Raw genomic sequence first — 23833 nt, 5'->3', positions numbered from 1 at the left:
AGAACTCTCGTATAATAATCTATTTGTTCACAGTATTCGGAGATTCACCAAGAAGAAATCTTCACAGTTGTCAGAAACCTGCCTAATCACAATCTATGCCACGTCAATTCCAACAGAGGTTAAATTCTGGTACAATATTGTACAGCCTACTCTCTTCTCTGATCGCCCGATGTCAGTGTTCTAAATGCTACAAATTTAACCTCTCTGTACAAAAATGTCCATCTAAATCTCAAATTTGCTCATACTGTGGCCCGACAACATACTGCATCAAATTTAGGTAGAGTTTTAAGTTCTCCAGAAAGTCTATATTAAATATAATGTGTTACTCAGATTATATTTATGTGTTATTCAGATTATATAAGAGATTGTGTGGGGAAAGACAAGCGCTGGATAAGTTTTTTGATATTATTAGTCCATGTCATGTCAATTTATCTATCGAACCTAAGGGACTGTTAATTTGTGAGGACGAAACTTATCCTGGGGCTACGCCTGATGGTCTTGTTAAATGTGACTGCTGCAAAAATCACATTTTAGAAATTAAATGCCCATTTTCACGTAAGTCTCACTTAATGGCAGAAACTTCTTTTTAGATGACAATGAAGTTTTAAAAGATAACCGTCATTATTGTGAGCAAGGGCAAATGGCCATAAGTGGAATTAAAAAATTTTTTATTTGGTAACCCTTACACAAAAACAACTACACTATCAAACTGTTGAATTTGATGACTTAAAGTAGAATTATTCAAAGTCAATCGTTAAACTTTTTTTTCTACCAAGTTGTATTACCTGAAGTGATAGACCACAAAATTGCTAACAATTTAAAAGCTGCATCTGAATAATGCATCTGTAATCTTAGATGCTCGTTTACACAATAATCCAAATACTTGGACCAAGTTCTTGGACGATAGTAGAGCATGTTCTACTTTCCATTCAAATTTTTCCTCCCTAAACCAATCAGCTTCTAAAGTTTCATGACGTCACCAAGCGGGCATATATAGTTGTTTCTTGTCAGTTTTCATATATTCTGATAAATTATATTAATCTCTCCCGATCGGTTTTTTAAAAATTTAATCCTGTTAAATATAATTCTGTGATTGTTGCCTTCATGTAAGCATGAACTTTTAGAAACCAATTTTTTTTCGGAAATATTTTAAGATATAAATTAAATTATTGAAAGTACTTTATTATTTTTATAGAAGGAAGTGGACCAAAAAGTTACATATATAAACTCATTGTTGAATGTGAGGAGAGGCCTGAATTGGGAGATAGCAATATCCTATCATACTCAGACAGAAATCTGTGAGATAAATCTCCTAACGACATCGCAAAAATCTTAACACAGATGCGGAAAATGTTAAAAAAAAAAATTAATGAGAACACAGTTTCTGGAGAATCAAAAGAGAGTGATTGAGTCGAGGACAAGTGCAGCTGGTAAAATAAATACTACTTTCTTCCTTTTTTTATTTTAAAGAATTTATAAAAATTTAAATGAAGCATTCATGAAGCTAGCGGATTAAACTAAATATTTATCATTATAAGCGTTTTATTTCAATCCACTTCAATTTAAATATAAAGCTTTAAAACAAACGTTACTAGGTTGTTCTTTTTCTCAAGAATTTTTATTTCAATCTGTTAATACAATTAATATGTGATTTAAATGATTTTTTTTATTTTTAGAATTACTCTTTGCATAAAAAATTCCAGCACTTAACCAAACAATTTTATATATTATTAATATAATATACATTATTACCTAACTTTCAGTTAGTATTATTAAAATATTTTACTTTAAAGCAAACTATTCTTTTCCCTTGCTTTCTTTAAACAGAAATATATTGAATTCCTTTAATATATTTCTGCTGAGTTCCAAACAATTAAAATATATAATTTAAGTTTTTGTTTGATAAAACTAAAGAAATTTTGATGAATTATTTCCCTAGCACAATTTCCTTTCCTTTGCTTTCTTTAAACAGAAATANGTTAGTATTATTAAAATATTTTATTTTAAAGCAAACGATTCTTTTCCTTTATATTCCTTTAATATATTTCTGCTGAGTTCCATACAATTAAAATATATAATTTAAGTTTTTGTTTGATAAAACTAAAGAAATTTTGATGAATTATTTCCCTAGCACAATTTATTTATTTCCCAGGATAATAAGAAACTGTACTATTTTCCAGGTACAAGTTATTGTCAATATCATAATTAAAAAATTTTTTGTCATGATTTTTTCCAAGTACAGTTTGCTGTTTCTGCATCTTTTTTTGAACTAAATATGTAAATATTTAAAATATGTAAATTTAAAATAACTACTTTTATTTTATATACTTTCATCAATATATATTTGCGTCAGTTTCTGTTCATTTTATAAAACTAAAATAATTCATTTAGATTTCATTTAAAAAAGAAATGTTGTTAAACTGTTTTCTTGATACAGTTTTTTAATATTTCAGCCTCATAAATTTCATCTTGAATTAGTGACATTATTATTGTTTTTGCATATTTTTTGAAGTAAGGGAATAAGTTAATACAAAGCAAATAATTATTACTTTCTAACTAAATTTATAAAATGAAAAGAATTTTTTTGAATTTTTACTTAAAATTAAAGAAATGTTGGTGGTATTAGAACAGTTATGTGTGAAGTAAGATAATTGTAAACAAATCTTCATTTCAGTAAAATAATTAGTGCCATTTACCATTAATCTCAGTTGAAGTTTAGTTTTTAACAACCTGATGAAGAAGTAAGAGTTTCTGAAGCCACATATAATTTTAAACATGGATTAGATAATTATTACATTTTATTACAGGTCTCTACGATGTCTATGAACCCAAGTGGGCCTATTATAAAGAGATGATGTTCTTGAAATCAAGTACCGTTCCTCGTGACAGTAAGAATAATTTAAAGGTTCGTTTAAAAATTAGATTTTATCTTTAAAATTAGGCAATCTGTTATTACTTGAAACCCAATAAAATATTTGATTTAAATCTAGTTTAAAACTATGAAATTAATACCTTTTTTTAAATTTAATTACAGCATAACTGCTGTAATTAAAAAAAAATTCTAAAATATCCTTATTAATCCTATATCTTTCGCAGGTCTTTAATTTGAAGAGCATATAATTTTTTAATCTAACTGTTAAGTCATTTATGAGGAAAGCAGGTTGTTTTGTTATGATGTGTGGGTGAGAATGTTGACAATCCTATTGATTTCAATTTTATAGAAATTTTGATTGAGAATAGAAATATATGATTTGATTATAGAAATTTGAGGTTGAGCTATTAGAAACTATTTGAGCCGCGTAGGGCCAAAATTAATCCATTCTTCAAAACAACGTCGATTACGTCGCGTAGGACGATAATCACTAGAACTATATGAGTCGAGAAGGACTAAAAATTACTTCTTAACTGTAAAACTACGCTGAGCATTGCGTAACCAAACTGTGAAAATTAAAACTGTGGACCAAATACTGCGAAAACGAAACATTCCATTTTTCAAGTGCCGCGCAGGGCAGAATTGAATGAAAAACGCTGTGAAGTTGCTGGAAACTACTAGATTTGCCGGGGAAATTGCTGGAAACAACTAGAATCGCCATCAAAATGGCTGAAAACTACTAGAATCACCGTCGAAGTTGCTTGAAACTACCGCATATCGTCAACTGATACAGAGTTCATGCCTGAATTGTGAGTTGCACCAGTGTTACCGGATACCAAAAATTTTATCTGCAAATAAACCTTTGAAGTAGGTGACTCTTTTTTTTTTCTTCTTTTTGTGAACTTCGAAATGTACAAATCAACAAAAACAGATTTAATAACATTAACCCAAGAACTAAATATTCCCACTCCTTCTAACGCTACAGTAACCGAACTAAAAACTATAATTGAAAATTCAGACGAATATAAAAAAGACCCGAACACAGTAAAGGAACTATTAGACGAAATTATAAACGCAAGGAAATTAATAGCTGACGAAGAATTAAAAATGCAACAACTTAATTTAGAACTAGAAAAAGTAAAATTAGCTAGAATAGAAAAAGAAATTCAACTTCAATCAATTCAAAAGAAATTCAATCACTTAGTCAAAACCAGCGAGATATGAGCGTAAACATCAGTTCTGATTTAACTAAACCGCATCAAGATTTAGAATCACTTATTAAAAGTATACGAACCTTAACAGTAACTGTTCCAAAAAATCCTGAAAAATCTTAGCTTATTCTTTAATTCTTTGGAGCGAGCATTCAAAACAAAAAACGTAAAAGATGAACTTAAGTCCGAAATTTTCATAGCAATTTTGCAAGAAAAAGCAAACAAAGCGCTTTTATACGTGGAAGAAGAGGAATTAGGTATCCGACTGGGTAAAAATGAGGGATTTCGAATAAATTATCGGATTTTTTATTAATGAATATTAAAGCCCAATTCATTAGCTTTCCAAATCTGTTTCACTTTCTGTTGTTGTTGCTAATTCCCATATGGTCTGATGGGGTCAGACCAGATCAATAAATTCGTTGACATTAAAAAATCCGAAACCAAAATGGGAGAGGAATGAGTGTCGTTCCAGCCCAGCCCTAAACAGTTCAAGATGTGCTCAGGTGATGCTTGGTTTTGTTGGCATTTAGGGCAAATTTGTTTAAACCTTAAGGGTTCCTCTGGAAGCATGGAAGTTGTCGGTGTTTTGAGAATTTTTACACGTTCAGAACTTTTGAGGGGTTTGCAGTATAAAGAATATTACGGAGACGGGGATTCAAAGGGATACGAGGAAGTTAAAAACACTTATGGACAAAATTCAGTTAAAAAATTAGAATGTATTGGCCATATTCAGAAGAGAGTTGGTAGTCGGCTTAGAAAGTTGAAGAAAAATAAGAAAGGTTTGAAAGGCAAAGGAAAGTTGACGGACAAATTTATAGATAAGTTACAGGATTATTATGGGATTGCCATTAGAAGCAATGTGGGGAATTTACAAGGCATGCAAAGTGCAGTAATTGCTGCATTTTTTCATTGTTGTTCTCGTTATGATAACCAAATGCATGGCCAGTGTCCAAGAGGATCCGAAAGCTGGTGTGCATACCAAAGGGCTGTATTCAACGGTGACACATACAGCGAGAAATCTGCTGCCTTACCAACATCAGTCATAAATGCAGTAAAGCCAGCCTATATGGAGCTTTGCGATGCTAAACTATTGGAGAAATGCACTCATGGGCGTACACAAAATTGCAACGAAAGTTTCAATGGAGTTATTTGGGACTTAGTACCGAAAGAAACTTTCGTTGAAATTCAAACTCTACGTTTAGGAGTTTATCTTGCCACTTTGATATTCAATTCGGGATATGCAGGGTTTTCCCCCCTTCTTGAAAAGTTGTGTGCTCAAAATATGAAGAGAAACTTTTTCAATTTCGACAAAATGAGGATAAAAGATGCTCAACGTCATTTTGAACCTGCTACTAAATTAGCCCGCAACAAAAGACGTGCAAGTCGAAAAATTTGTGCTACAAAAAATGAACTTAAAGAAGGTATCACCTATAAATATGGGGGGATTTAATTGTAAAATTCTGTAGTTTTTTTTCCATGTTATATTTCAAGTGTAATTTTTAATTTTTTTTGCTTTGACACTTATTGTAAAAACAGTAGGTATTGAATAAATTGATTGAGATTTTATTCCAAGCAATATTATTATTGTTTGGAGTTAAAAACTACTTTCTAACTGTGAATATACTCATCTTATAAGGAATATCTCTTTATAATGCTGTTTTACATATTTATAAATTGCAGTGTAGACATTTAATAAAATGCCACAAAGAAAATACTAGGCAATAAATCTTTGATACACTTACTCTATCCACAAGTAGGAAACTTAAAAAATTATATAATATCCACAGCCAGTAATAAGCATTTCCAGTAATTTTTAACAAATTCACATTTTAAATGAATTTTCTGATAAAAGTCGTTTCTATGAAAATCTCTTAACGCTAACACTATTTATAAAAAAAGTTTTCAATAGAATTGTTTGAAACTTGGCATTCAGAATTTGTTATATTATTTGTGTTTTGAACTAAAATTTAATGTCTATGTGTGAATTTACTGCTTTTGTGAAACTTTAATTAAATAATTATTGATTTTTTTTTTAAAGAAATTTAATGATATATCACATATTTAGCCCTAGCTCACTTTATATTTAAATTTTTTTAAAGATTTTAGTTTAGAACATAGATAACTATATTATAAAGCTAGGAAATTTTTTTTATTCCAATATATGTATTACAACTTACTGTAGAGTTGTTAGCGTGCAATGAAAATTATGTTATAAATTTGTTCAAATATGACCATATTTAACATATTCTTCCAAAAAATAAAGTTAAAATAGTAATTAAGTTATTTTTTAAAAAAAATTGTGTCGTACCCAGTCGGATACATTAAATTGATCGACTGACTTTTCAATATCGATGATTCCCACCTTAACTTTAACCGACTAGCGCTTTGCTCCTTTCCGCGTGCGTTCTTGGCGTCAGTCGAGGAAGCCACCGTGAGAGAGAAGCATCGCTGTCATTTTTTAAGAACTTCAAGGCGCTTGCCTTCCTGCTCAGCGATTGCCCCTTTTTTACAAGAAATAATTATGGAGACTCATTGCGTTAAAATCTAATAAATTAATTTCAAGACACTACCACATTCCATTAATATAAAGATGAGGCTTGGCACGTGTTCTTGTCGCCAATGATTTGGCGTGATTTCTATAGCCATGCTGTCTGTGCATGCAGCACAATTCAGATTTGATTTTCTAAGAACTGGAATTCATCTTCTTTCGAAAGGAAAGTTTTTTCTACATAAAATTTGTGATTTTACCCAGGAGATCCCTTATGTTTCAACACCACCTGCATCCCTGAACCCATGATGAGAAGTAAAGTTTTTAACATTTCCTGAAACGAACTCTTTTCAATCATTCATATCCGTCATACAGCATCTGACCACCTGAGCCTGGAGATCCTTCTGGAACGAAGGATCAGGTAAATTCATTTGAGCACTGTTTTTTTAAATATTACGATCACATTTTATGTTTTCACTCATTTATGTTATACACTGCCATTAGAGCCTTAAATGCTTCCTCCTATGATGTTAATACTTTAATTTAAAAATTGTAATTATTTATTTTATTCCCAACTATTTAAATCGTAACAATACGATATATTTTTGGTGCTGTTTTTCTTGTAATATGTATTGTTTAAATATTGCTTATTTGATGATTATGATTCAATATATATGACAGAGGTCACAAATCTTATTACTAGAGGTAAAAATTACGAAATGGCTGAAAAGGTAAACATTAGCAAAGACGAATCTCCAGAATGGTTTCTTGAACAAGTAAATGATCTAAGAGAACTTAATAGTTGGTCGGATGATGTTGCTTTGTTGTTTTTAAAATCAAAGCTTACTGGCTATGCCAGAAATTATTTTCAAACATCCCCAGAATTTAAATGTGTTAAGTTTGCAATAGCCCTATTAAAATCTTTTTTTTTCAAATGAGGATGATCCTTCAACTAGTCTATTGGCTCTTAATAATATCCAGTTGTTGCCGGGTGAAAGCATTAAAAATTTTGGCCACAGAATCAACACATTAGTATCAAAGACCTACAATTCTGTTACAGATCCTATAGCTCTTAATCAAATTAAATCCCTCCAACTATTGAGGAGTTGAGCATCGACGCACGTGTGATGTTTGTTTGTTTAGAATTAATGGCGCAAAAGCCACTTTTGGCCATACCGCACCTACAACTTGTGCACGTGTGATGTAGCAAAATCACAGGGATACAATCATTCAATAACACTTAGTGATAAAAGAAAGTTAGTTGTTTCTATTATTTTATCAAAATAAAATACATTTCTTGTTGCCTTAAAGTATCTTTAGCTAGCTTTAAAACTAAAAATAATAATATATATTTCTATTTCTATTTATAGTTTTATTAATTTCACTGTATTTGCTACTCAAATACATTATATATTATCTTCCAATCTTATTTAAATAAGTCTGTTTTCCTGCTAAGCAAAATATTTCCAATGGTCTCATTTTTTAATATATTTTGTCTGTAGCACCACCTGGCGCGACGTAAAAAAAGCTCTGAAAGTACAATTGGATGACGTTAATTTAAGCATAATTTCCAAGCAGAAAAGACTGAGATTAGACATTTCAAGTCTAGAGATCCACGAAGAAAGTAATAATTTTTCTTCAGTACCTTGCCTGGAAAAAAAGTCAGAATCCTCAGAGACCGATTACAAGTCTACTGACGATGATGACGAATCGTCAAAAAGCGACTCAGAATCCTCAGCAACGAACTTTGAAGAAGAGAATAGCATGGAATTTTTGGAAAAAACTAAGGAATCAAAAGACTCTGATGCAGAATTCGTTGATGTTGGAAAGAAGCTCCTGACGTGGTTTGATGAAAATCCCAGAACAACTATAAAAAGCTTCACGGATTTATTAAAATTGCTAAAACCAATGCATCCAGAATTGCCAAGTGATGCTAGAACACTTTTAAAAACTCTAAGAAAACTAGGCATACAGACTATGGGAAATGGTTTGTTTTTTTTATTTCGGTATAGAAAAATATATTGAAAAAAATTGATGTGATATTGAAAAAAATTGATGAAATATATTGATTGAACAATTGATGAATATGTGATATTGAATAAAATTGATGAAAACAATTGCATCGATATTTTAACATTATCTTTCAATTTCGACGGTCTTCCGTTATATAAAAGCAATAATATTCAATTCTGGCCAATTCTTTGCATGATTGAAGAAGATGTTTCAAAAACGCCATACAAAGCCACCAGTTGAGGAATATTTACTGCAATTTGTGGAAGAAATGAAGCCTTTACTCTGTTCTGGTTTTAAAAAAAACAATAAGCAAATCAGTGTGAAACTAAAATGCTTCATATGTGATGCGCCAGCAAAAGCATTTATTAAATGTATTAAGCCATTTAATGGCTGTGATCGTTGCGTCCAAAAACGATCGAGCAATGGGAAGGTCGAGTCACATTTCCCTCCATAGACAAGGTCCTTCGCACGAACAGTTCTTTTAAGAACATGGAGGACAGTCACCACCACAAATGTTAAAGTCCTTTAATTGAACTAGACATTGGCATGGTATCCTTGTTTCCACAAGACTACATGGCTCAGAAAAAACTCCAAATAACATGTTGGGCAAATATCTAGGTCCCACATTTCTTCTGTAAATGTCTATTTGGATAAACTTCGAAAAATTTGACCAACAGATTTTAATAGAAAGCGCCGCTCTTTAAAAGATGTAGATAATTGGAAAGCAACGGAGTTCGGACAGTTTTTGCTTTACATAGGACCAGTGTGTTTGAAGTCTGTGCTTTTACAAACACAATATCACCATTTTTTGAAATTCTTTTGCGCAATATTCATACTTTCTTCTTCCTGCTTATGTGGAGACTTATTGGCGAGAGATTCACAACTGTTGAAATCTTTTGTACGCCAATTTTCTAAGCTTTATGGGTCTGATCAAATGGTGTATAATGTGCATGCATTAATACACCTTTGTGATGATGTTGAAAAGTTTGGTGCGCTAGACTCATTTATTGCATTTGAATTTGAAAATTATATGAGCACCTTGAAACGTAAAATAAAAAAGAAAAACTTGCCACTGCAGAAAGTTTGTAAAAAGCTTTTAGAAAAAAAAGTTCATAAATTGACAACAACATCTTCTTCCGCTTCTTTTAAGTTTCATTGAAAAGTTTAAATCCAAATTATTCTGGAGAGTCTGTCGGAATCTTTGGGAAGCATTTTTCTCAAGTCAATGGCCCATATAAGTTAAATACAGCTCGGTTGATGCATACAGGCCACTATGCACCTCCCGTTTACCTGAAGCACGGGCCGAAGCAGTGTATTGGGGTACCAGGATGCCACTCAACTGCCAGGATCCCCTTTTCCAGGGACACGGGTCTCCACGCGGGTAGTCTCTTCCCATCTGGGTTCGATACAACAGGGTGGTAATCGAACACAGACAAAAAGCCCTTACTAGTAAATTAGGCAACCACGACAAGGGGGAAGAGAAAGTAGGAGATAAGGGAGAGGAAACAAAATGGAGGACAGATCACTAGGGTACCCCGGGGCGTGACTCTCTGTGTTTACCTAAAGAAGGTAAACCCCCTGAGGGATTTTCGTTTTTAAAAAGTTAATTGCTAACTATATTACAGTTTACTCCAAGTAAAACACTATAGTGTGGTAAACTTTCCAGACGACAAGGATTGCTTAGCTATAGTGGTGAATAAATGGATTTCCTATGTAAATGGCAACTATGTTACCTTATGGCCTCTTTACAAAGATTCTTCGAAACTCAAAATAGCTATAACAGGGAGAGTGGACCCACAGCCTAATTGGAAGATATTTAAAATTAACATTGTCTTCCAAACTCGTACGATAATTATTAATATTTCAATTAATGATTTATTTGATAACTCTATGAGGTTATCACTCACTTCTAATTAGAATAAATTCTAGAAAATTTGCATGTAATAAAATAACTAAACGTTTTCTGCCAAATTATATATATATTTTTGTTTAAGTAAGAGAAAGATATATATGTAAAATTTACGTATTATATATAGCATAGATTTTGCATTTTAATTTACTTCTTTCATTTCACTGACTTTTAACCCACAACCACTTTTAATCCTTCAAAAAATACAACAGAATAGAGACAAACGCAAGTATGAATTTAATTTTAGAGCAATAACTAAGGGAAATGGATTTCCATGGCATGCATTTAAAATAAGTTTTCAAGTTTAATTTATAGCGATGTTGGGGAGTTGTCTGCAGATACTGATGTGAGTATGCAGCATGTGGATGCAAACACGGAGGATGAATTTGGAATTAACAGTGGAAATGATATGACTCCAAGGCACAACCACATCAAGAGTTTCTTTTGGAAAATGCGATACGTGTGTAGAGATTAAAGGTAATATCCCTATAATTTATAACTTTTTTTCTAAACATTTTTTAAGAAACTTTCCAACTAAAATATCTTGCGATTTGAGTTAATTTCCTTACTTTACATAGATATGCGTTTCATTTGATTTTAAAGTTTACTTAACAGTAACAAGTATATCCAGTATATTATACTTTTAAAATAACTGAGTGGTACTATAGGAAAAAAAAAAACTATATGAGTAAAAAATAATTTTTTCTTTTGTATCAGTAGTTTAAGTTTACAAACCATCATGAAAATACTCCCTTTTTTTATCATTTATATTTAATTCAAGTTTTTTTAAAAAATTAATATAGAATGTTCGAAGTGAATATCAAAGCTGCTAGTTTATAAGAACTTGCAGCGACCTGCGCCAGTGTAACGATTAACGAACATTTTCTGGGAACCCGCTCTTCCATTTGGCGAGTTCCTCTATTAGTTATGACAACCCAAGCAGAACAGTTTTTTCTCTCCCTGCAGTACAGTGACTGTTTTTCCTCCATCGTAGTGCATGTGTAGTATTTTCTTCTCCTGGCATTTTCGGCCTGGCTTTTTATGTAGCATTTATTTAATCTTCTTATTTTTTTATTAAATGTTGTTAATTGTTATTTTATGGCTGGCATTTTAATTTTACAATGTTTTATTTATTAATTAATTACTTCTTTTCTTTTTAGCAAAAAAACGTAAATTATTTTACTTTAATTTATCTCAGTGCATGTGGCCTAACCACGCGTACTGAACTGGTGACCCGGCTTAACGAACTTAATCTATTTTAATCTCCTAAAATATGCAAAGACCAGCCATGTAATTTTTTTCTTATAATTGCTATTCAAAATTTTTAATATTTCGCGAATTTATTTTGCTAATTTTTTTTCTCCAATTGGATTTCCACGTGGTTTCAACTCAGCAAAATCAAGGTATGTGATCAAACTTTTTTTAGAACTCTGTGATTGGTCATTTGTTTCTTTAAAATATTCTAAAAGTTATTTAGTTAAATTTTACTATTTTTAAATATTATTTTAAAGTTATTTTCACCTTATTGTCGTATTACTGACATATTTTATTATTGTATTATTGATAGTGCATTTGTTAGGATTCCCTTATCGTATTTCTTTTAACAAATTTAATCCATATGCCCGAGACCGATAATGCTGTAGCCGTAGAATCTCAGGTATCCCACGTGTCAGTGAAACTTCCCTCGCTATGGAAAACCAGAATCAAAATATGGTTCATTCAAGTAGAAAGCAATTTTGAGCTCGCGAAAATAACTAAAGATGTTACAAAGTACAACCACTTAATTGCTGCAATCGACCCAGAAACCTTAGCCGCGGTATCGGATATTTTATTGGAACCTCCTGCCAACAACAAGTACAATACACTTAAAAAACGATTAATCGCAGAATTTTCAGATTAAACGAACGAACAAATATTTCGGCTTATTTCAGAGATGCATTTAGGAGACGATAAACCTTCCCATCTGCTGCGTAAAATGAGGGAATTAGGTGGAAGATCCATTACTGATGATTTTCTTAAAAACTCTTTGGCTCCAGCGACTGCCCTCAGAAATTCAAGCCATTTTGTCAATAAGTTCCGAATCTCTAGACAAGTTGGCGGAGATGGCAGAGAAAATTTCAGAAGTAAGAGCTAAATATTATTTTCTTATATTTTATAGAGATACTGAAGAAGCTGCTGGAATCTACTGCTCGACTGCACCAAAAATATGATAACAATTTTCTAGTTATACAAAAAATGTTTCCCCACCAAGCAACAGTCAGTGATTAAGATGAGCCTGCAGCCAGTGTAGATGACTTAAAAACTCTAAATGAGAAGTTACTGAGTGAGGAGTTTTTCTCAGCCACAGTATGAATTCTCTCATCATTGAAATTTTTTTTTTTAACCCTATAATACAAGTAATGTGTGTGTCCCTACTATACCCGGCACTAGTGTGTGTGTCCCTACCATATTCATTTATTTCTCTTCCTGACACTGTAATTACGAGCAAAAATATATTTCGTATTTCGGTATTTTTTAATTATAAACTATAGTCAAAATAGTTACTAAGAAAAATTTGTAAGATTATAGAAATTGTATTTATATTGAAATATAAAATCAACAAAAAGTAGTTTGATTTTTTGTAAATTGACGAAATTTCAATGAGGAATAATGGTTTTTCTAAGATCTAAATCACTGAAATTTGAAAGTTATTGTATGAAAGGGAACCGTGTTTTTAAAACTTTGCCTTAACACAGAAAAAGATACCAGTGTCTAATGATGTATTTTATATCCATCAAATATTAAAAGGCTAAATGTAGAATTTTCACTTATTTTGACTTAATTAATACAAAATAATAAAAAATAGAAAAAAAGTATTTTAAATAATATTTAGTCAAAGGGTTAACAGAAGATCCAGTTATAATTAAGTCTAGAAATTAAGTATAGTTAGTAATAACATTTTTATAATGAAATTTATATTTTTAAGGTAAAGTGCTTTCTGATTTAATATAAATAGTATATGAATAAACAGTTTCAGTGGCCATTTACCTTTTCATTACTTCAGGAAACATTTAAATTAATGTTTTAAAAAGTATCCGTATTTTGAGATATTAAGGTAACTCATTATTAACTCATCTCTTATTTTCTACATTAAATTTTGTTTTGACAAATTTTTTATTCTGTGAAATTTATTATCAATAGTATTGAAAATTCTAATATTTTTGTTACAATGGCTTAGGTAAAAGAGAGCAATATATTAAAAAAAAAAAGAACTTAATTGATGTTATTGTGGTTTTTTAGGTTTTCTCTTTTGGATTGCTAGGAGGGAAGGATCCCACTGATGGAGTCAGAAAAAATACTTACTAGAATCATCTCAAATAAACTGGCCACTGAAATGAACTGTGTTGGAGGACGTAAAAGGTCCATACAGGAGTTTCCCTCTATTTTAAAGCTAATTTTAGGTACAGAAAAGCACATATTAACTTTTAAGGAAGCAAATTGAAAATTTCGTAATATGTATATTAATGAAAAACTCATTTTAAAAGAAAAGGGGGCATCATTGCTTCATTTAAAATTAGATGAGGTATTTTGAAAAAAATAAACAGTGTTTTATTACTAACTTTATGAGTTAATTTTTAAATCTTGAAATAAAAATAAACAGCGTGCAGCAGTTACAACGCAAGTTGCCTAGTATGTTTTTTTTTCCGTAAAATAAAATTTTTGAAATTATGAAGATAATTAATAATATTTTAAATGAAAATCCATTAATAAGCTCAATTGTTTCTACAGGATCTCTAAGGAGCAACAAGTTCTTTGAAAAAACTCAACAAAATGTTGTGGAGGATGTAGTAAAAAGATGGCTAAGATCGGCGGGCGATCGTGATGGTGGAAGATCCAGAAGAATGAAGAGGTCGATACAATTAGCAGAAGCAAATATTTTGTAGCAATAATAATAAAAAAATTTCTGTTTTTTCATATTTTGCAATCACATTTCTATATGAAAAAGGAGTATAAATTACTTGTCCTATAAAATTATGACAATATGATTACAAAGAAGGAAATAATTATTCAATATTTGTAATTCATTCCTTAGCATTATACTTTAACATACTTTTTTTCTTTTTAATTTTTTCGATTTGATTGCTTTTAATCAATGATGTAATCAATAAAGTTAAATACATCGTAAAAATTTTCATTTTTATATTACAATATTGAAGTAAACTAATATTATTTAACAAAGAAATTAGTATGAATATTACATAAAATAATTTTATAATTCAAAAACCAAAACAAGGTTTATCAAAATAAAAAAAGTTATTGACAAAAAAAAATATCGTATACCAAATTAAACTGTTGTGTGATTTTTATGCACTGTAAATGATTAATTTTTTTTTTTATTTTGGCCAAGTTCACTTTATTAACGGAACCGATACGGCAATGAAAAGCCCGCCGTAATGGCATTTATGGAGAATCGACAATGTCCCTTCACTAGCCCAAAAGTCGTGTGCTTGTTGGGAAGATATTAGGGCTTTGTGCCGACAACACCAACACTAACTTTGGAGGCATGCGAAGAGCCGGGAAAAATAATATTTTTACCAAGCTAAAAGCTACTTTGGACGGATGGGACCTTATGGGAATTGGTTGCTCAGCGCATATTTTAAACAATTCTATACAAACCGCGGCGGACTGCCTTCCAATTGATATACAAACTTTAATTACCAGGATTTACTCTTAGTTTTACATTTATACTGTGCGCGTCGGTGAATTAAAAGAATTTTGTAGACAGAGAATATAAAAACTTTTGGGTTATAGTGCTACGCGGAGGTTAGCGTTACGACCAGCTACTGAGCGCGTGTTGGAAATATTTCCTGCATTAAAATCGTATTTTGCGTCGAATGGAAAAACTCCGACAATTATTAAAAATTATTTTAAGAATCCTGAAACCGAATCTTGGCTTTTGTTCCTCCATAATGTGTCTTCAATGTTTCATAACACGGTTTTAAAGATAGAAGGACCTTAAAACCAAAATTGCTAACAGGATACCAAATGTATTTCTGCCACTGCAAGTTCGACAAAATTTAAAAAGGCTAGAAGAAGACGGCTTAGTAAAATCGGATATTTTCAAAGAAAAAGTGGTGGAATTTTACGGCACATGTTTTCAGTATCTGGAAGAATTGGAAGGCCATTTTGAGGGAATCGAGAAGCTTAATTGGATTACATTAAACATGAAACGTACGCATCAAATGGTTCAAGTATGCAGTGACTATTTAATTCAACCTTATCCAGAAATAAATTTAATTGAAGATGAGCTCTTTATTGAAATCTGTTTCATTCAGCGCTACACCACAGATGGGAATTTAGGGCATTGGAAACAAAATTGTGTTTCGGGATCAGATAGGTGGATTGAAATTTTTAAAGCCTTGAAAGAAAATTATGTGTCCAATAATATTGACAAATTGGTAGAGTATTGCCTCTGTATGCCAGGAACTGATGCACCGTCCGAACGGTTTTTTTCTTTATTAAACATCTGGACTAGCGAGAAAACCCAATTGATAGTCGAAACTTTGAAATCCTTGTTGATTGTCAAAAATAATTTAAATGCAACATGTATGGAATTCTATGAAAATATACAGGAAAGCAAAAATTTGTTAAAAGCAATTCATTCATCAGAAAAATATAAAAAAACAAACTAAATTAAATAACTCCATATGTTTTATTATGTTATTATATTAGGTATGTCTTATCATGTCATGTTTTATTTTTATATTGTAAAATCATATTTTAGTTTTCACATTTCTTGTGTTTAAAGAAACACAACATTTTTTTACATCTAAAAGTTTTTTATTTACTTAGGTATACAGGTTGGCCGTTGGATGAATTTTTGATAAAAATTTATAAAATTTGGGCGTGGCTGGTCAAAATTTATACTGTCCTGGTTTCAGGCTAAAAAATTTTTTTCACCTAATACTATATCAACATTTCTTATTGCACTGGTTGTTGGATATTATTAATTTTCAGAAAAAGAATGTATTGCAGACAACAATTACCTTTATTAATGATTAATACGAAAAAACTATATTAAGAAATATATAAAACATCTTAATAATTGCTAATCAGAAAAATAAAAGAAATGAAAAACATATAATGATTAACACTTTTTACAATTAAACAAAAGATTTTGTAAACAGGCCTAAGTGTCGCATTTGAACTGTTAAATAANCAAATATATTAATATGCGTTACTATCATGGCTGTCAACTTAAGTTTTTTCAAATGCAACGTATTTGTTTGCTTAAAATTGAAGTTTTAATTTCATTTTAATACCACTGGGAAAAATGATAAAGGAAGGGATAAAAAGTTGGCAGGTATGGTATCAACATTTCTTATTGCACTGGTTGTTGGATATCATTAATTTTCAGAAAAATAATGTATTGCAGACAACAATTACCTTTAATAATGATTAATACGAAAAATACGATCTTAATAATTACTAATCAGAAAAATAAAAGAGATGAAAAACATAATGATAAACACTTTTTGCAATTAAACAAAAGATTTTGTAAACAGGCCTTAAGTGTCGCATTTGAACTGTTAAATAAGTGTTTGAAAGAGTTTAAAATGCCTGACAAACGAAAAAATATATATATATCAGTCAGCTTCTAACAAAAAATATTCTGATGATTTTCAAGAAAATGATATACTTTTGCATTCTGCTCTGCGTACCAAACAGATTTATCTATTGCAAGCAGAGGAAGAGGTGATATTGTTGCCCACATCAATCGTGAAAAGCATCAAAATTCTTCTAGATTACTCGAAGAAAATCAGAGGATAATTTTTTTTTAAAAAAAGGAAAAAAAAAAAGGATGATTTTTTCTGTTATTTGTGCCGAATCATTTTTTACTGCTTTTATCATAGAGCATAAGATCATGCTGGACATTCATTTAGAAAATGTTCCCCGATAGCAACATCGCCAAAAATTATAGGTTGCGCGTTGATGATATAAAGAAAATGGTCAAACAACAATATTTAATTGGTTTCAAAATAAAAGTAGCGATACAGCTGTTCTTAACCAGCAAAATCAAATTTTGAAAGCTGAAACTTTATGGTGTTTGCATGTAGTTGAGAAAAATATTTCTTTTAAATTTTGTACAGATACAGTCGATTTATTCAAAGTAATGATTCCAGATTCACCCATAGCGTCGGCAATACAACTTAAATAGAAAGAAAAAAAAACTCCCTATGTATTAAACCATGGTATATCAAAATATAGAAAATCTTTTGATGAAGGATATTGAGAATGCAACTTAACTAACAGCGCTTGATGAGAGTACATATGTACTAGATGTATATGCCAGATATTGGTCTACTGAGTTTCATCTGGTACGAAGTAGATTTTTAAAAAGTGTATTTTTAGGCCATGCTACAGCCGATATTAATTCAAATGAACTTTTGGACGTGTTATCTACTTGTGAGATTGATTCCATTAAAAAAGTATGTCTTTCAATGGATAATCCCAATGTTAACAAAAGTGTGATGAAGAAATTGGTCCAAATATGTTATTGACACTTGGTACCTGCAATTTGCATGTGGCAAATAATGCATTTAAAGTTTTTTTTTTTTAATTCTTTAGAAATAAACTTTCGAGTTTGCCAACGATATATATTTTTATTCTAAAGAACAGTGCTGTGCGCAGGGAAGATTTTAAACATATGGAAGAAGTAACAGTAACTACTCTGTTTTCAGTGAGACATGTTAATAGCAGAAGGCTTACAGCCGGCCCTGTTGCTCAGAGGCTAGTTGAGCAATGGGCAAATATCTGTGAATATTTTTTACGTTTTCTGCCTTAACAAAAATTGCTGGATATGCAACTAAGTACTTCGAGCATTTATAAACGTATCTGTGAGAATTTAAGAGAGTCAACAACCTTATGCTCTTTAGGTTTTACCCACTAATAAGCACTTTGAAACCTTTTCTTTACGCTTTCAAAGTGAATCCCCTAAAGCACACTTGTTGGTCAGACAAGTTATGATGCAATTCATAAAAGATTATATTGTTACAGCTAAGGAAGACACAGGTTCAAGGGACATTGAAATTAATAACGGTAAAAATTGAAAGAAATCGTCTTCAATAGAAATAGGTATGTCAGCAAAAGACTATGATTCACCACATGATTTTCGCCATGCTGTAAGAAAAACTTTTTAGGTCCAGATGTAATTGAATAGCTGCAATAAATTCTCGAGGTGGGATTCTGTTAAATGTTTAAGCATGCTGTTGTGAATTTTATCAGGTCCAGGGGCCTTATTACCAACTTATCGAAATTTATTCCGCTCGGAAACTAACTTTCATCGGATTGCCAATTTGTTATAACCGACTTTGCCTTAACATGAGCATATCGGAATCCGGAATCGAAATCACCATTCCACACAATTCCGGTGAATTTGAAGTTTGTAGGCGGCACTAACTTTGACCAATTAGAAAATTACTATAATTCTAATTTATTAATCTGGCAACGACTTCTATGCGAGTTAAAATCGCATTAACTTAGAACTAAAAGCTTAAAAATTCATATGTTTTACTTTAAAAAATGGCTTCCCGTACAAAAATCAATATTCGCCAGCAAACGATGATTGTAGAGTACTTGGAAAAGAATCCAGATTTGAATAAAGGCACCCTTACCGGCACCTTTACCTCTAAAGTAAGGCAACAACACTGGGAAGTGCTTTCGAAGATGCTACATTCCGAAGGAGGATGCATCAAATCTATCGACAAATGGATGAAGGTAAGAAAGATAGTTTATCAATTTTGTTACTAATTGCACTAGTTTAATTTTATATATAGCCAATTTCGCTTAAAACAAGGTACCAGTTTAAAATTCTGTAACTGCAACAGAATTTAGCACAAAATTATTCAATTCATTCTATATAACATCTAATTATTATTGGTTCTTGACTATGATTAATTAATATTTATTTTAAATATTATTAACAATAAGTTTTCTAGTTTCCCTAATTAGAAACATAGCAAGCCACTGATATTTTGTTAACTAATATGTAATATTAATTTTGTTAATTATTAATCTTACTGCACCTCTTTATTATGAAATCCATTTTTATATCATTTTACGATGTAAATAACCTTTGAATTAGAAAATTGAACTGGATTCCCCACTAAAAATAATCTTAAGATTTTCTTAAGAAATTCTTCAGAAATCTGAAGACTTTCTTAAGATTTAACTCTATCTCCAAAATATCTTAAGAATTTTTGCAGACATTTTGAATATCTTTAAGGTGAATTAAGTTTATATTCAAAAATTCTTAAGACAGATTCCTGAGTTTGAATTACCTTAAAGCATCTTAAGATTCTTTAAAATATCTTAAGAATTTTTTCAGACATTTTGAATATCTTTAGGATGAATTAAGTTTGTCTTAAGAAAATTTGGTTTGTCTTAAGAAAATTTGAAGAAAGTTTAATGTTACCTTAAAACATTAAGATTTTTCAGAATATCTTAAGAATTTTTGAAGATCTTTAAGGTGAATTAAGATTGAACAAAGATTTCTTAAAAAATTTTTCAGTTCACACAAAATTTGTCTTGTCATATTTTCGATCTTGGTTTTTCAGATCTCAGTTTTTGTTTAATTGTTTGAGAATTTCAATAATTCTCTAATTAAAGTATATATTTAAAAGGTTTTCTGCTATTTTTTTTCTTTCATGAAACATACAAAATATTAATTTGAGATCTGGTATCTACGGAATTCAATACACCAATTAGATCAATTTTTATTAATCAAAAACTCGCACATTATTAAAATTTGAATCATTGGAAATTTTGCCAAGTTGAATGTATAACCAATTCACTCTCCGAGATTCAAATTTTAAGTTTATATGATATACCTGATTAAGAAATAGATCGCATATTTACAGTAGTTATTAGTTTTATTTTTTCACGAATTGATGCAACAGTTACGTGTAGCATTCACATCAACAAATATTTGTTTGAAGTGTATAGAGCTTGTATAGGCGTATAGATAGTGTATAGACGTATCATTTTCAAATGGCTTCTCGCACGAAAATTAATGTTCGCCAACAAACCATGATTGTTGAATATTTGGAAAGGAATCCTGGTCTCAATAAAGGAACCCTTACCGGCACCTTTACCTCTAAAGTAAAACATCATCACTGGGAACTGCTTACAAAGATGCTGAATTCGGAAGGTGGATGTATCAAATCTGTCGACAAATGGATGAAGGTAAGAAAGATAGTTTATCTATTTTATGTCACTAATTGCACTAGTTAAATTTATTGGTAGCCAATTTCGCTTAAAACAAGGTACCAGTTTAAAAATCTGCAACTGCAACAGAATTTAGCATAAAATTAGTCAATTCATTCTATATAACATCTAATTATTATTGATTTTTGACAATGATTAATTAATATTTCTTTTAAATATTATTAAAAATAAGTTTTCTTGTTTCTTCAATTCGAAACATAACAAGCCAATGATATTTTGTTAATGAAAACGTAATATTAATTTTGTTAATTATAAATCTTTCTGCACCTTTTTATTATGAAAACCATCTGTAGTTTATGTGATGAATTTAAAAAGATGAAATTAACAGAACGAGTAAATTTGGTGAATAAAAATAAGTTCTGTTATAATTGAATCGGTGAGAGCAGAAACCACTTCAGTCAAAAAAATCCGAAAACTCGTTTTCAATGAAAATAAGCGTAGAAAGGCAAGATGCGTGTTGGGTGCAAAAACTACGTTAGTCTGTTGAGTAGTTCCGTAAATACAGGACGTTTGTTTCGAGTGTTGAGTGCAGAAATAACATGAGTCAGTGACTGACGTTGCTTCTGCACCCACCGCTAGATCACGTGACCAGTCTTGTCAGGTACCTTGCCGAGCATGCGCCGTGTGATTAACACCTTAACCTTGAGGTGAGGGTTGTATCGAAGTCAGGTCAGTCAAGTGTTTCAACGTGTTCTAAGTTAGTTTCCAACGTCTACTGTCAGTCTTTAGCAATATGTCAGTGAGTCTCACAAGCAGTGAGAGTGATAATGAAACAGCTCCCAAGAAGAGGAGGAGGAATGAAGAGAAGTTTCGAAGAAACGTGATTAGAATATCGAAAGTTCGTGGGGTTGAACACATCAACTGGAAAGGGCATCTCATCCCATCTCGATCAACAGGTGCGGCTTGTAAGTGTAAATTACAATGCTTTACTAACTTTAGCGATGATGAGAAATCTGAATTTGTTGCTAATTTGAATCAGTTCCAATCAAAAGATGAGCAAGATATTTTCTTACAACAACTGATCGAAAAACACGCCATTAAGCACCGTAGGCCTCGTTCTGAACAGCCTAGAGAAACAGCAGCTAGTTTCAAATATTTCTTACTATACAGAGGAGAAAGGAAAAACGTATGTAAAAAAGCGTTTATTTCATTGTACGGCATTACTGAGGGCAGAGTTCGAAGGCTTACTGATCTCCTGATTAAGGGGAAATCACCTCATGATAAACGCGGTAAAAATCCCAAGAAGAACACAATTTCTGCCGAAGTTTGTTCTAAAATACATGAACATATTTCATCATTCCCAACAAAGACTACACACTATGGCACCAAAGATATCAGTTATCTTGATGCCCGCCTTGATGTAAAAAAAATGCATTCCTTGTTTAAAGAAAAGTACCCTGATTTGGATGTAAAATATGAGTTTTATCTTAATTATTTTCATGACAACTTTTCGTTAAGGTTTGGACGTCCGCAGGTAGATACCTGCATAAAATGTGAAGAATGTGATGTAAAAATCAAGAGCTCCTCTCTTGGTGATGCAGCTAAAAGGGCTGCTCGTGCAGAGCTTACTGTTCACAAAAGGAGAGCCAAGAAATTTTACAATAAACTTCAAAAGGTCACAAAGTTGTGTGCGGAACATGAAGACACCGTTGCACTTTCATTTGATTTCATGCAAAATCTCCCCCTTCCAGCGATCCCAGTTCAGGATATTTTTTACTTGAGGCAACTTTGGGTGAACTGTTTTGGAATAAAAAATCTAAAAACTGGGAAATCTGAAATATTCCTGTACCACGAAGGCGTAGCCCATAAAGGAGCAAATGATATATGCAGCATGCTACTGAAATACATTGACACTAATATTCCATCAAGTGTAAAAAAACTGTACCTTTTTTCTGATGGTACCTGCGGACAGAATCGAAATCACACCATGATAAGATTCTGCCTTGCTCTTACAGATACAGGACGTTTTGAACAAATTTTCCATTACTTTCCGGTTCGAGGGCATTCATATCTTCCAAACGATCGAGATTTTGGTACTATGAAGAGGATGATACGTAAACATGATCGGATATACACACCTGATGAATATGAAGAATTGTGTGCTCAGTCCAGTAACAACTTTCACATCACCAAGCTACTCACCAGTGACATAAAAGATTTTGATGGTTGGTGGAAGGAATATTACACAAAAAACCCACTAGCCAGAGAAAGCCGAGGGAGGAGTGTGCCAAAAGAAGCAAAATTCAAGTTTGCTCCCACCCGATATAAAGAGTTCCGCTATAACTCTGAAGAAAAGGGGGTAATCACAGCATACATTTTCATTGAAGGATTACAAAAGCACAGCTATCAGCTGCTGAGACCTGCTTTCCGTAACGTCGATATTGATTTTCCTTCAAGTATTGCAGCCTACCCATCAGGGAAAGTTCCAATCAACATAAAGAAAATGAAAGACATCCAGAAAATGATTGTTCATATTCCTGAAAACTTCAAAGTTTTTTATGATGAACTATTTACCTGGCCAACCACTGAACATGACAATGATACTATCGTCGAGAATGATCTATTTTAAGAGCGTTTCAGTTTGTTATATTCCTGTCTTATGACTTTGCAATACTGTAACTTCATTTCGCATGTAATATGGAAAAATATACATTTGTAAATTTTTTGTGAAATTAATTAAAATTAATATTATTAACTAAAATCGTAACAAAATTAATAACAAATACAAACTTTTAACGAATGGTTATCTTTTTCCAAGTTTCCTACTGTCTGTAAAAACAGTTGAGTGCAGAAACAGCATTAGTCAAAATCATAGTTTTAATTCTCCTGAGCCTCATTTATGTAGAAATTGGGTAATTTTTTTATAACAGCAACATAAAAGCATGTTATGACAAAAGAAAAAAAAGTTCTCAAATATTTTAAAATTTGGAGGAGTTATTACGTTTTTTCTCCCTCCTGAAAAATTTGTGACTGACGTTGTTTCTGCACTCANAACAGCAACATAAAAGCATGTTATGACAAAGGAAAAAAAAGTTCTCAAATATTTTAAAATTTGGAGGAGTTATTACGTTTTT

At 31.4% G+C, this 23833-nt stretch overlaps 1 protein-coding gene and 1 long non-coding RNA gene across 3 annotated transcripts; both read left to right on the top strand.

Annotated features, from left to right (window-relative positions):
* Window positions 1-11344: 11344 nt before the first annotated feature.
* LOC122269947 (uncharacterized) lies at window positions 11345-14447 on the top strand. Of its 2 annotated transcripts, XR_006225501.2 has the most exons (4): window positions 11345-11896; window positions 12652-12839; window positions 13773-13933; window positions 14262-14447. It is a non-coding gene; the product is annotated as an uncharacterized lncRNA (long non-coding RNA). The 2 variants fall into 2 exon arrangements; XR_006225502.2 differs by lacking the exon at window positions 12652-12839 and having other exon boundaries at window positions 11349-11896.
* A 4542-nt stretch (window positions 14448-18989) lies between these two features.
* LOC139426774 (uncharacterized) lies at window positions 18990-23631 on the top strand. The gene has a single exon (XM_071186720.1). It carries the CDS (start codon window positions 21493-21495, stop codon window positions 23326-23328), a length of 1836 nt encoding a protein of 611 aa, XP_071042821.1. The 5' UTR covers window positions 18990-21492; the 3' UTR covers window positions 23329-23631.
* The last annotated feature ends 202 nt before the right edge of the window (window positions 23632-23833 follow it).

This window comes from Parasteatoda tepidariorum, chromosome 10, assembly GCF_043381705.1.
Source record: "Parasteatoda tepidariorum isolate YZ-2023 chromosome 10, CAS_Ptep_4.0, whole genome shotgun sequence".
Classification (NCBI taxonomy): domain Eukaryota; kingdom Metazoa; phylum Arthropoda; class Arachnida; order Araneae; family Theridiidae; genus Parasteatoda; species Parasteatoda tepidariorum.
This window is presented reverse-complemented; position numbering and strand designations above follow the sequence as displayed.